At 38.4% G+C, this 15,679-nt stretch overlaps 1 protein-coding gene across 1 annotated transcript in view; it reads left to right on the top strand.

The window, feature by feature from the left end:
• The first annotated feature begins 1,359 nt into the window (after window positions 1–1,359).
• Window positions 1,360–15,679, top strand: part of LOC111868002 (97 kDa heat shock protein) — a 40,585-nt gene continuing 26,265 nt past the window's right edge. The window contains exons 1-2 of the mRNA XM_023858316.2: window positions 1,360–1,691; window positions 6,755–6,953. Of these exons, the coding sequence (XP_023714084.1) occupies window positions 1,576–1,691; window positions 6,755–6,953 (315 nt within the window). The 5' untranslated portion in view covers window positions 1,360–1,575. The remainder of the gene's footprint in view (window positions 1,692–6,754; window positions 6,954–15,679) is intronic.

Below are 15,679 nucleotides of genomic sequence, written 5' to 3'. Positions count from 1 at the left end.
ATATGAAAAGTGCCTCTGATGATGGTTTTAACTAAACCGAAACATGTAAGGCAAGAATAATAAAGTTATATTTTAGCGTCCTGTTGCACTGATTAAAGTCCATGATTTATTTCAACTGTCTTCCAGTGCATACACTCATCTATCTCACTCCTCTCTCTCGCACTACATGTGTGTTATACACATGCAGTCACAGGAGCAAGACACAACACAGAGCACAATACACACACGAAAGTAGAAAGAGTGCTCCGACAGAAGAGGATAGGTGTGACTCGCATAGTGAGATACGACGTAGGGATAAAAAATCCTGAACAATTTTAATATTTTTAATATTTAATATTTATCAATATATATGATAAATATATATTTTAGTTATTTTAATATGAAGACGGCAAGGCATGCAGTGAACTAGTTTATCGTAAATCGAATAAGCGCCTGAAGACGGCACTTTTGTGCCGAAACATGTAGTGCGAGAGAGAGGAGTGAGATAGATGAGTGTATGCACTGGAAGACGGTTGAAATAAATCATGAAGAATAATAAAAGTGATGTGACCTCTATTGCCGCACTGAACAGAAAATTCTATTAACTTTCTAAGGAGATTGTATTGTACTGATCATTCGGCGTTTTTTCTATTAATTATTTTATTTTTGGAGTGAAATTTTCATGGCCAATTTAACAGTTTCCATGACCCCACATGTTTCAGACTTTTTCCTGTGGCCCCTCGCCTGTCAAGAACCACTGGTCCAATTAACCTTCACGTATGGCCGCGCCATAGCTCAAGCGGTTAGTCGCTGGCTTCCCACCACGGCGGCCCGGGTTCGATCCCGGGTTTGGTCAAGTTGGATTTGTGGTGGACAAAGTGGCGCTGAGGTAGGTTTTTTCCGAGTACTTCGGATTCCCCTGACAATCTTCATTCCACCAATTGCTCCACAATCACCCTCACCTATCATCTGGTGCTGGTACAATAGTCCAGAATTGGCCGCATTACAAGGGACTTAGTCCCACCCCACTAGCCATAACAAAGAAACCTTCACGTTAACCGATTGTGCCAAGATACCGACACCGGCTGTGAAATTCCCCTTCAACTTGAAGGTGGCAGTACAGTCTACGTATTTCAGTAATAGCATATGTTCGTGTTTGATTCATCATAAAGCATATAGCCGACTTTATCTGCAAATTTTATAGATTGATATGGGCGGGCATAATCTAAACGTGAAAGTTTCCTTATGATCCATTTAATCTCTAGAGTCTTGTTTTATTTCACAATTTAGTACAAATAGCCTAACGTCTAGAAGGTATAAAACGTATAGGTCTAGTAAGCCGTGATTAAACTCGCTCCAAGCATCACAGTAGTTGGTTTCTGGAATTTTCGTCATGCTGTGCGAGCCTATCTCAGTATAGGGCATCCTCTCCCATGTGCTAGAAATTTCGGCCATTCGCCGGTTTGTGATTGGCTGTGATTTAAAAGCACTGGCTGAACAAGAAATATTCGTTGTCGTTGGTTGTGGTCTTTGCATTAAAAAGTGACCAGCAGTTGGTTCTTCGAATAGGAGCTTTACTGGCGGTTCTAATTGCAAATGGCTGCTATGTCTGTGATAGGTATTGACTTTGGTAATGAATCTTGTTACGTTGCTGTTGCAAGGGCTGGTGGAATAGAAACCATAGCGAACGACTACAGTTTACGTGCAACACCGTAAGTATCGACTGAAATCCATGTAGTTTTGGGTATTTAAGACATTCAGCTAAATAAATGTAATATATGCATAAGAATTATTGCATATCAAATATTTTGAATAATACGCGCAGGTTGGAAATTGCAGGATTAACTGCTTTAGGTTTCGTCATGTGATGATTCGGAAAAATAGTCGCTTGATACCAATTTTTTGACGTAGTGCTTTCTTTGCCGTGGATGGTACTGATCTAATAAAAGGATTAGTAATACAGCAACCCACTTGTGGGTGACCTAATATGGTTAGGTCTGCTTACAGTGACGATTCTTTCCTCCTACGAAGTTAAGTACTGCCGTTGTGTTATGTCATTGTTAGATGTTTATTTTTTTGCTAAACGTCTGTTGCAAACTTAGGCCCACATACTAAGAAATTCCCCAAAATGTGTCATGATGAATGCCTGTCTTAACAGAAACTAAGAATATGGCTTTCCTGGGGTTAAAAAAGTGCAACTTGTTATAAAGAAGAATGCATGGCATAAAATCTGCAGTGTGGGGTGGTTGGATTTTAGTTATTACATGAAATTGATTACACAAAATATGTGTATAACAGCCAAAGCATGGGAGGTGGGGAATGTTTTCCTTCATACTTTAGGCAAAGTATTAAATAAAAATATTTTTATTTACTGCTGCATAATTTACCATGCTTATTCAGATACTAGATATTCCATAGTATTGATTTAGGAAGGGTGTTATTATAATGCCTCTGTACCCATGAATTTTCTTGAAGCTGCCATAGAAGTGGACACATTTGTTGCATAGCCACAGTGTTTTGAATTGCTAGAGATATGTGGAATTTCCATCACACATATATTCTCCCGGTACTTACAACGTGGGTGACTTGTTTGGCGTGTATTTTCCATCTTGATGCCCACATTTATCGGAACACATGACGCGTGCCACATAAGCAGTACACAACATATACCTACAGTCTACCCAGCATAATTTGTTATGCAGACAGGACAACCCTTATGCATATCAACAAAGGAGCTTTTATTGATGTTTCCAAGAAGAACAAACTAGCAACACTATGAGCAGTTTAATCGACAGTAATATCAACATGCACCAAATGACTTCTGCATTTGGTAATATTGTATACCAGTTTTCTGACTAATTAATGTTTAATAATTTTGCATATAAAATAATAATATTAAAGCATAATATGCAGTAAACATGCCAGTGCATCCATTGGGCTGAACTGAATTTATTTAACATCCATAACTGTTACACGGGCACAGTTAGACAGGTCAGTTAAAAACAGCCAAGCACTACATAGCAACAACTCTTAAAAACGCATAAAACAATAAACAGTACAATCCCTTTTTGATCAGTAACCCCATGCTGTAGTCCACCAACCATGGTTGATAACTCCCAGCAATTCAAAACAAAGCAATAAACAAACCACAGAAAACACAAGTCACAAAGTATCACAGTTTAATTGAGTTAACAGTCCAAGGACGATCTGTATACTTCCCTGTCATATCAAGACTACGTTGAGTTACAAATCTACCATCTGTCATTGTTGCTAAAAAAACTATTATAGAGAATAAGAACAGTTTTGTAATGAATAACTTTAATTTATTTTTAAAAACCTTAATGTTTTCTATCCTTTTTAATTAAGGGGTAAGTTGTTATGTATTTTTATTCCTATGTTAATTACACTTTTATGACAACAAGCAGTGTTGCATAATTAGATGTCAAAATCCTATTTCGCTTTCATGATATACGTATGAATATTGGAATATTGAGTTGTATAGATTGCATTCTTTTTTTTTTTCTATAAAGCACAAGATCTCAAATACGCGTAGGTATAATGAAGTTACAGTAAAATCTTAAAATTACCAAACAGACATCTACAAGAGACCTTGTTTTTGACTCCTTTAATAAGTCTTAGACCTTTTTCAGTATTTAAAATAGTACATTACTGCCATTTACTCCCCCTCAGATTGTAATAATATTTTAGTATAGATTCAGATTTTGTAAAATAAACTTTTCTTAATACATGGATACTTGCTGAGTAGGGATTTAACCAAATAAAGAGCTTTGTTTAATTTTTGACAAGGGCATTGTATATGTGTGGCCCACCTTAAGTTTTCTGTGATATAAATATGTAAAAATTTTAAATTTGATGAATGAGTTATTTCTGTGTTGTTTAAATAGAGAACGGGTCTATGAATTAAACTGGATCCTCTTCCCTGAAATTGGTATTGTTTTGGTCTTTTTTGTGTATGTTATAAGATTATTTGTCAAGAACCAATTTTCTAATTGTTTCGTAACTTTTATGATTTTCCCTTTTAACAACGTGAGATGTTTCTCAGTGAGTAATATATTTGTGTCATACATGAATAATACCACCTTAGGTTCTTGAACAGCTTGGGGCAAGTCATTTGCAAACAAGAACAGAAGGGGTCCCGAAAGAGAATCATGAGGTACACCATATTGTATTTCTTTACATGATGAAGTAGGCATCTTTATATTTGAGGTCTTTTCATCTAATTGCTCTGTTTCCACAAATTGAGCTCTACCAGTAAGTTATGAACTCATCCATGAGTGTATATACATACCAGATGTATCTATTATAAGTTTACCTGTGTGTTCAGATAGTTTGGGCCTGAAGATAGCAAATGTGTGCTGAAACATGTTGCTCACCTTGTAAATACTGAGAAGAGAATATTGTGACATGTTGACCCCTACCTCCCCAGCGGCATGTAGCGGTAACGTAGTGCTCGCGTAATAGGCGAGTATTCAGTAACGAAACACGTTACATTGGTGTCAGAAGTGTTACGAACTTAAACACGCCACAAACAGATTGTTGTGCATCGAGTACTTTACTGCTACAAAATGGAGATGCAGCAGATAATCGAAATGCTGGCGAAGGCAGATGCCGACCGAGTGCACATGCAAGAAATGTTCCGCACCCATCAAGAAAAGGGGAGAAGAGAAACAGTAGAAGGACACAAAGAAGATGCTGCAAGAACAGCCTCCAAAGAAAAGGAACGGGGAAGCACGGTTAGGCTATTCGGGACGAACAGCCTTAAGGAGGGAGCAGTGTGACATGTTGACCCCTACCTCCCCAGCGGCATTTAGCGCTCGCGTAATAGGCGAGTATTCAGTATTCAGGCATATTCAGTAATGAAACACGTTACAATATATTTTGTGTGATGGAAATTAATGTATTGCTAGTGGCAACATGGCAGTAAAATGTTACATATCCTTGGTAAAGCTCTAGTGGATTGTTTGGTAACTGCTATTCTGTATCTATCTGCACTTAAACTGCACAGGAGTTTGTTTTGTTTTGCATGTTGAGAACTGCTATCTTGAATGTGGTATATTTTTACAGTGATAACCAAGGTAAGTTAAAATGATTTGGATAGGGTTACTGAGATAAATACAACTGACCTTTGGTAACAGATTTTGGATTATTTTGTTACACTAATTCCAAATAATGCTCAAAGTGTTGCCACATTTGAAAGCGTTCCGAGTTATAAAGTAGTTCCAAGACAAATTTCGTCATGTCTCATAATGTACATGGTGTCATGGGAGGAAGTGGCCAAGCTTGGGAATATCATGCAGTAATTTTGAAGAAAAAATTTGTATCATTTGTAGCCCATTCTTGACAGTTACAGATATTAACTGCCAGAATCGTTTATTATACAGTTGTTAAATTTACAGTAAATTTTAAATTAGTAATTTGTTGCATTATAAATGCATTATGCATTTCTTCAGTATTACAAGATATTCTTACCATAAATCAAACTGTTCTGAGTTTTGTTTAGGATAAATGTTCAAACAGTATGCCTTGAACTACAGTACACTTTCTAGCATAATATATTATGAAATTGATGGTCATTCACATAACTGTAATACATGTATTCTGGCATCTGACAGTATGATTCATCACTTGTGATGTGCACCAGTGACTGTGTAATTCCAGAGACCAGAATTGTGTGCTTAGGTTTGGAGATCTCACTGGCCAGGCATAGGGACCACCTCTTCCAGTCCATCAGTCAGTTTATATACAATTTAAATATTGTCATCTGGTCATTGAAATGCAAGGCTCTCTGTATCACAGTTACAGATGCTGTTGTATGTTGATGGCAGCTTATTTTATGCCAAGTTTGTGTAGATGAGCGTTATAAGATGACCTTCTAAGATGTAAGGTCCAAAGAAGTGATTGACAGTGGTGTAATATAAACAGATGTGCCTAATTTTTAATTTTGAATTCCTGTTACAAGAGAGACTGCATGGTGTTAAAGGGGTAAAGTTTGGCACGACCTTCTAAGATTTAAGGTCCAAAGAAGTGATTGACAGTGGTGTAATATAAACAGATGTGCCTAATTTTTAATTTTGAATTCCTGTTACAAGAGAGACTGCATGGTGTTAAAGGGGTAAAGTTTGGCACGACCTTCTAAGATTTAAGGTCCAAAGAAGTGATTGACAGTGGTGTAATATAAACAGATGTGCCTAATTTTTAATTTTGAATTCCTGTTACAAGAGAGACTGCATGGTGTTAAAGGGGTAAAGTTTGGCACGACCTTCTAAGATTTAAGGTCCAAAGAAGTGATTGACAGTGGTGTAATATAAACAGATGTGCCTAATTTTTAATTTTGAATTCCTGTTACAAGAGAGACTGCATGGTGTTAAAGGGGTAAAGTTTGGCACCTTCATTTTTGTAGGGTAAACAAGTTTGCCAAATTTAATTGAAAACTGAAAGGACTCAGTTAAAAATTGATGCATTTATATAGTTTATCAGGAAAACAGTCTTTCATTGTCTTGAATATGTAATGAGTTGCTTATTTTATTCACTGTAGACTCAGAAGTAATAGAAACTGCTCACTAGTTCATCCAATTTAAGAGGCATGTCTGAGATAATGAATTCCATGGAACAAAGTCCTCCTTATGACACTAGAGGTGCTCAGCTAGTCTGCAAATTCCAAATGTTTTCTGAGTTTGGTGTATAATTTGTTTCATCAAAAATGTTAATATTTTGCCTGTGACTAGATGCCATCTTTTAAAACCTACTTTTTCAGATCATGTGTAGCACTCAGTGGGAAGAATCGCATCCTAGGAGTTGCTGCGAAGAATCAAATGGTAACAAACATGAAAAATACAATCCACGGGTTCAAACGGTTTCTTGGACGGAAATATAATGATCCACATGTACAACAGGAACTGAAATATCTCCCTTTTCGGGTAGTTCAGCAACCTAATGGCAGCATTGGTGTGAAGGTATGTCCTATAGAATTTGTATTATGCCTACAGTGTCTTTGGTTACGAAGTATGGGTGGAAATTATTTTCACTTAAAATTGTATGGTAACCATTTTTAATTCCATTGGTACTACTAGATAGAGCTGAGATAGTGCAATCAGTATACTGACTGGCTGCAGGCTGGGCGACTAAGGAGTTGGAGTTCGAGTCTTGGTGCGGACAAGAATTTTCACTTCTCCATGTTGTCCAGACCAGCTCTGGGGCTCACCCAGCCTCCTGGCCAGTGGGTACTGGGGGCTCTTTCCCAAGGGGTAAAGCGGTCAGGTCGTAAAGCTGGCCGCTCAACTCAATCTAGTGCCGATGTCAAGAAAATGTAGATCTATACATCCACTCACTCATACTTCTTCACGGCATAGTGCTTAATTAGTTAAGCACAGGGATGACTTTACCTTTATCTTACCATGGTACTAACCGCCTCTGTGGTCTAGTGGTCAGAGTTCCTGGCTACAGATCCAGAGGTCCGGGTATGATTCCTGGCGCTACCAGATTTTTTCTGAGAAGTAGTGGCTCTGGAATGGGGTCCACCCAGCCTCGTGATGATAATTGAGGAGCTATTTCAAGGAAATAGTGGCTTCCGTCTGGAAAACCGAAATTAACAGATGTGGCGATTTGTTACGCTGACCACATGATGCCTCTATCTGCAAAAGTTGGCACTCACTTTGCCAAGGGGCAGTCGCTTGGTCGGTATAGCTTGCTTGAGGTCTAAAATCACAGAGTGCGTGTGTGTTACCTTGGTACTCCTAGAGTACATACATTAGCTTTAGGTGTGGAAAATATGCAAAATATATATATTTTGGTGGTAGTATGAACAGGTTTCCCCAGTGAATGCATGGGTCACCTATAGTCACTATCCCTGGTACTTCCCATCACCAGATAACTAGGTAGTGTAGTCAAATAGTACTACTATTAGGATCTCAGAAATACTTATTCGTGATGGTTAAGTGTTCAGTGGATATACAGTATTGTCACATGATGGCTGAAAGCTGGATTAGTGGGATAAGAAGAGGTGGCCATTGCTAGGCAGAAGTGTGGTGAACAAGTTTCCATGGCAACAGATAGCCATGCAAGAGTAGAGGATGCTGCATTTTCTGTGCACTCCATACTAAGACTTATATAACGAGGACTAGCAGCAGTCAAGGCAGAGTGTAGGGAATGAATTAGTTCAAGTGTGCTCTAGTTATTTGTAGAGGGTGCAGAATCATGAAGTGCTCTGGTGAGCTACTGAGTTTACAGTCAGTAAGTCAGCTATACCAGGCCTTGATTGCCTTTAGTGATTGAATGAAACGTGTGCTGGACGGAGCGGATTTTACGGACATCACTTTACGTAGTACTCGTATGTTCATTTCCAAATCCTATTTGGCAAAGGTGGTATCAGTGAAGTTTTCCATCCAACCGCAGTTGTGCACAGTGATGTGCGAAACAACAAAACAAGCGGTGAACTTCAGTGTACATCAAGATGCTGGACACCCTCGTACTGGGATTTCAGAAATACTGGAGACAGAAGCTGGCATTTCTGAAATCAGAATGCCATGTCATCGTGAACAAATACCCAGAAGCAGCTTCTGTAGTACAGCAAGTGTATAAGGTAGTCAGTGACATTGAAATTCTTGTTGGATGTACACTGGCTGAATTGGGGGAAAACTCTGAGTGGACCTCTGTTGTGAATCGTGTGGAGAACAGAGCTAACTTTTGTAAAGGTCTGGATTGGAAGCCGTTTTTCAGCATTCTTTACAGCAAGCACACAGTAACACTGAATGAAATGGCTGCTGGAGTTCATAGGCTGCTCAGACTCACAGAATTTAATGCAAATGATATTTGGTGTCAGCACTAAGATCTCAGTAAGCAGCTGCTAGATGTACATATAGATGTGGTGTCAGCACTAAGATCTCAGTAAGCAGCTGCTAGATGTACATATAGATGTGGCTCTGCTCTCGGAGACATCTCAAATCCCGTGAGATGTTCTTTATTCCATACTCACTTTTATTGGATTGACCGCTTCCCAGAAGAAAAGGCATCCCCCAGTAAAATGTAGACGTGCCTCCACTTGGGTCAGTAGAAGCCACAGGGGTTTCCATACTGATTGGTAACAGTGAAATGCTACTTGCAGCAGTGTACAAGTCTCCATGCCACACCTTAAATGATACAAACTTCACTGAACTCTTAAACTTTAGACATAGGTCGATTTTGGCTAAACATCCAGTTTGGAATAATGTAGTTTCCAACCCTTCAGGCATAAACCTACTGAATTTACTGCATATGAATGAGTTCAAAATTTCAGCACCACAGTGTCCCACTCATTACTCTCCTGCTAGTAATGGTGACATGCTTGATATTATGTGCAAGAATGCCAGCTGTCAGAAGTCATTGTCTCTGACATTCTGCACTCAGATCACCTACCAGTCATTTTCCACTTGCTGGATCATGTTAGAACTAGCAATCTTTCGGACAAAATATCTACACGGCGCCACATGCCAGAAGACAGCATTCTTCAAGAATGTCCTTAACCTTAGGCTTGTCATTCCATTTGGGTTTGAAAATTGTTCTGTACTTTTCGTGGTATGGTTATTACAACTAAGCATATACACACATAAGTCTGAAATGAATCAGATATTTATTCAGTATATCACTCTGTCACTCACTCACTCACTCAGTGGAGATGAGCCCTTCTTGAGAAGTCACCAATTGTAGAGCTACTCAAGAATTTCCCAGCATTTTATGGAACCCGAAGGTTCACTACCATGTTCAAAAGAGCCCTCTACTGGCCCCTGTCCTGAGCCAGATTGATCCAGTCTATACCATTCCACCCTATCTCTCTAATATCCATTTTAATATTGTCCACCTACCTATGTCTTGGTCTTCCTAGTGGTCTCTTTCCTTCTAGCTTTCCCACCAGTGTACTACCAATATCCTATATGCTCTTCTCCCTCACTTAATGCTACATGCCCTGCCCGTCTCATCCTCCTTGACTTGCTTGGTCATTCTAATTTTACTTGGTGAAGAGTACAAATTATGAAGCTCCTTATTATGCAGTATTCTCCAACCTTCCGTCACTTCATCTCTCTTCGGTCCAAACATTCTCCTCAGATTTATTCAGTATATACAGACTAAAATCATCCATCTTCATGGATTAGGCCATGCATGGTATGCTCCGTCCTCTTGAAGTGTATGCTGGTCCCTCAGTCTTGATCATGGGCATCCTGTGTTTCATCCTTTGTTTGGGAGGGTGGGGGATGGGTATGTTAGAATTTTGTTTGGAATTTGCCTGTCTTCCATTCATTGCATGTGATATTTCTGCTGTGATCTGGATTCAGAATTTCACCCTTTAGATTAAATATGTTGAGTTTATCCATAATTTTATTTTTCCTTATTTGGTCTTTCCTTGTGTAACCTGCTGCACTCCTCTCGAGAATTTCGCTTCAGCAGTTTCAGTTTTTGTTTATTTTTTTAGTCCATATTTCAGATTTGTGTGTAAGTGTAGGTACTGCTATAGCTTTTTAAAATCTTTGTCCCTTTACTTGTGTTGTTATTCATTGCTGTTCTTATTCTGTTGCACATTTGATAAAGTCTGTACATCTTTTTTCTAAGTCTCTTTTGTTTGTTACTGTAATTGTGTAAAGGTAAAAGAAGGTAACACGCCATGGAGGCCCATAGGGCTGTGAGATGTTGAGGATCCCACATTTTCTAGAGAGTCGGCTCACAGATGGTGGTGAGGTTGTCAGCCTTACGCTCCAGCCTACCTTTACCTCCGAGGAAGATTCCTGGTACTCATTTCTGTTAGAGGCTGTGACCCCAGGGTCATAGTGTGGCTGGAAGGATTAGGCAAATTGAAAAAATCCAATTATCTCATCGTGAATGGAACCAGTGACCTTCTGGCTTGTAGCATAGTGCTTCAATCAACTATGTTACTGCATGCCCCACCGTAATTGTAACTATGTACTAGTTCAGTTATGTTGTTATTTATCACTGTTTTAGTTCTCACATTCATCTTTCCATTGCCTTTATCTTATTTACTGAAACCTTCATTTATTTATCTTCTCTTGTCATGAGCACCAGGGCATCTGCAAATAAAAATGCATTTAGAATTAAGTCCTTTGTTGAAAAGTTTTGTTTGATCTCGTGTGGTCCATCTTTAATACCAGACTAAAATAAATATATTACAAATTACAATGAATCAGATACTGAACGATTGAGATTCTTACGGCAGTGAGTGTCGAGATTACAGGTAAGAGCTTCTGGAATGTGATGCTGTCTTTTTAGTAGGTTGTAGCAACATTTGGAGGAACCTGCTTCCTCCATCCTTGGGGTTGGAGTTTGTTGGTAGAGGAATTAGTTCTGTTTTGTAGGCAGTGCAAGGAAAGTAGTTGTTAAAATCCTTGGAAAGATGTGAGGAAGTGGAATCTGGTTGGAACCAGTGGGATCTGTGGGAGGGGAAATGGCCCTTATCAGGGATAAAATGTTGTCATGGGTGGGAAATGGAATTGTCAAAAAGGACAGCTGTTCCTAAAGGACACAGTATTGTTTTCAGGTGGAAGGGTGAAAAGAAAAGGCAGTCTTATTCAGGGGCTCTGTTTTTCACACAGGAGGCAGAACTACTAAACACTGTGAATGGCCCTTTTCAGGACTCGAGCAGATTGGAAATGTGAAGTGAGAAATCAACACTTTTTTCTCAGAATAACTGGGTAGTTGAATACCGTTGCAGGAGAAAGTAACTGGCTTGTTTTTAGAGGAACTTTCTTTATCATTTCCTTCGGCTTGCTTAGGGAAAACCTGTCCCCCTGATCATGTTAGGGTGGAGCTCAGTGCTTATCACATCTCTTATGAGGCGATTCTCTTGTCCACTGTCTGAAGGAAAGGGAGGAGGTTTTCTCTGGAGACACGTTGCTTACTCCTGAAATGATATTCATCTCATGGGCCCTCAGAGAAAAATCACTGATTCCTCACTTCTTACTTCCTGTCAGCAGCAGTTCTGCAAAAGGGCCATCTTCAGTTTCCCTCACATGAGGAGAACATATGGGCTTCCTGAAAATGGATTATGTCTTTCTTTTTACTTTTCTGCCATAAAACAATATTGTGTCCCTTGGAAAATGCGGCCCTTTCTCACATTCCAGTCTCCCACCTGTGACAGGAGTGTTTTGTCCCCTTATTAGACCCATTTTCCTACCCACTATTTGCATTGGCTCTGATCAGGCACCATTTCCTTATGCCTCACACTTGAATCTGAGCAACCACTATCTTGCAGACTGCCTTTATAATAGAGCTAAGTCTTCAACCTGTACATTTCAACCCTGAAGAAGGAGGCAGCATGTTCCTTCAAAATATCAGTATCTGCCTACAAGATTACATGGTATAAAAACTGAATAATCACCACTATGAAAACCCAAGAACTTGCTTTGTCAAAAATACTTAACTTCAGTAACTTGAGAGAATTTTTGGATTTACAGCTACATTTATACTAAGGTACCAAACTTTATAGGATAACAAACAGTATGCACTAAATGGTGCTACTGTCTGGAAATAAGCTAAGAACTTTTTTTTGGGCAAGGGTATACCTACAGCCGTTACCTGCTCCTATCCTTAATTGCTAGCAACCCTAACATACGTTAGCTAACGTGCTAACATAAGTTACAACAGAATAGCAGCCATTAGTGTTTAATATACACTTATTATCACTGCATTCATTTGCTGTCAGATTCTGTGCTTAAATTGTTTCTGACATCTCAAGAATGCTACAGTATAATATGTGAACATGACCCTTCGTTGTCATTTGTTTTAATGGCAAGTTACATGTTCACACAGTTCATAATCCATTTGAAAAATGTTGAGCAAGTTGGCTCAAGTGTTAACATTCATGGCATGTAGCCTGGAGATACCCAGTTTGACTTTCGGTTTTGACTCCAGCGATCCTGGTTGATATCCGTTATGCTTATCATCCTCTCTAGGCAAAGACCAGGACAGTGCCTCATATTAACCTTTGATTATTTCTTTCCATATCCTTTCCATTATTATGCATGGAATAACTAGAAATACTGCACTTATCTTTGTATATACAGTACAGTTTCAGTAATCTGGCTGTGCACGTGTCCTGCATGTCCAGTAATCCAGCATGAGGTGCCAGACATGTGTCCGTGACCTTGTGCAGGTTTCTACAGGCAGCAGAGGCTGACTGTGTTCATTCATTCATTCATTCATTTATTCACATTCCATAAAATCCCTACAAGGTTGAAATAATCAATAGATATAGAAATCGTCCAGAAATATAAACTCATCTTGCTTAGAAATCAAGCAGTTGTCAAAATAACAAGTTTATAGTATACAGGATTTAAGTCACATATAAAAATTTATCTTGAAAATAATAAGCAAGACCCTGACAATTTTAAAATGAAAAATTCAGACCAAATATTATTTACTAATCATGCTTATACAATATGACAGTTATTTAAAAACCAGTTTATCATATAAGACAAGTTTGAAAGTTGAATATAATTAGTTGTATTACAGTAACCAATTTACAATATAAGATAAAGGTAACAAAGAATACTAATAATAATTTACAGCTTCAAAACGGTATAATCAAATAAGATCTGTTATAACAGATAATTGAAGTTATTTACAAAAAAGCTTTAGTCAACTAACATATTGGTTAAAATTTCAATATAATATAATTATGCAAGCGTTATCTCATAAAAACTCTTCCAATGTATAAAAAGAATTAAAGTACAAAAATTCCTTTAACTTGCCCTTAAACCTTTCTATATCATTAGAAATTTCCTTCAGTGTATCAGGAAGTGCATTGTATATTTTAACAGCCATATGATACACCCCATTTCCATATATTGCCAAATTAACTTGGGTCATATGTTTATCCCTAATGTGTCTAGTATTTATTTCACAGTGAGCTTTGTTTGTATCAAATATTCTTCTGTTTTTTACTACAAACATCATCAAGGTAAATGATATAACCTCCGTCTCAAGTGCAAACAATATATTCTTGTGTCTTTGATCTTGCTCNTTAAAATTAGAACTAAAGATTTTATTATGGTGCTATTACAATAAACTCAAAATTAACGTGTGTGAAGTAATCTACGGGTGGACAGCTATCAACGAAGTAGAAGTTGATAATGACAGGGAGAGTGTTTTAGATGTTAAATTTTGAACTGGGTGCAGTGTGACAGCGACGTGAGTGTTATACACCTGATGATGGCCGTCTGAGGCCGAAACATGTAGTGTAGGGAGCAAGATCAAAGACACAAGAATATATTGTTTGCACTTGAGACGGAGGTTATATCATTTATCGTATGGAGTGCAACAGGATGCTTAAATATAATATCATCAAGGTGTGTATATATATATACACCTCGTTGGTGTCTCCACCTTATCGTGGTGAGGGGGTTTGAGTATGCCAAGGACCCTGAGAGCTATACCAGCGGTAGCGTAGCTACTGGCTACTGGACCTGTCGTCTGACAGATTACTGATGAATGAATGAATATATATATATTGTGTTCTTAAAGGAAATATATTCATATCCTTAAAATGTCCTCTACATGAATCTTTCGAGCCACGTCCTTTCATTATTCATACAACTCTCTTTTGCAACTTAAAAACTCTTTTAGCATAAGACAAGTTACCCCAAAACATTATACCGTATGACATGACAGAATGAAAATATGAAAAATAAACACTTTTTAATGTTTTCATTCATTTGATTTTGACAAACTGATTTATTTAGACCCTCACTAGTACACAGTGTTTTGGTTCTTCAGTCCTATACATTCCTGTACAGTGCTTTTCATACAGCAGTGGATTTATTGACACTTTTTTTTAAACACAGTGAAATGAAGCCCTAAGTACTGAATTAATGGACAAAAATTCACAGTACACATTTATGTATTTAAAGTAAATAAATTATATTATTAAACAATAATTAATACTGAAACTTCTGTGTTGTACAGTACAACTTAATAGATTTGTTCCAGCTTATGTTGTGCAGTACAACTTAATAAATTTGTTCCAGCTTTTTCCAGTAATCAGTTGTCTTTGGTAATCTGGCAGTACTTTGGTCCAATATGTGTCGGATTATCAAGATTGTACTGTACTAATATTTACACGTAACAACACACCTTGGGGCGTAGTACTGTTCAGTGTGGACACATTTTGCCTAACACAACATGATTCGTAGAATTACAAATACTTAACTTTTTTTTTTTTGTTTCATTCTGGTCCCTCACTCGCAATTATAAATACAAACCACTCCGTCTAATGTGACATATAAGTTTTTACTACGTTAAAGCTTATCTCCCTTACATGTTTTGGTCCTTATGGGCCATCTTTAGAGGGAACATCATTACAAACTGGAAACTACCATCACAATAGGTGTTTTGATTTAAAATACTGTGACATGTTGAGCCCTGAATGACGCCCCTCCCCCCCCACCCTCCGCCAGCCGTGATGCACCGAGCGAAGCCGAAGCGAGCCGATGTTAGCCGAGTCCTAGCATCCTGGTCGCTAGGCAACGCAAGTCAACGCAGTGACGTCACCAAGGGATATTGCGGTTTCTAGGCAGCCGTCAACAACTCCGGACAGCGTGGCTAGCAACAAGGGTGCCTATTACGTGGCCGTATTGTCCGATCGAGGCTACATAGGGAGCAGCGAAGGCTATTCACAGGAGTTGTACTGAGTCAGTCAGTG

Source organism: Cryptotermes secundus, unplaced genomic scaffold, assembly GCF_002891405.2.
Source record: "Cryptotermes secundus unplaced genomic scaffold, Csec_1.0 scaffold508, whole genome shotgun sequence".
NCBI lineage: Eukaryota > Metazoa > Arthropoda > Insecta > Blattodea > Kalotermitidae > Cryptotermes > Cryptotermes secundus.
This window is presented reverse-complemented; position numbering and strand designations above follow the sequence as displayed.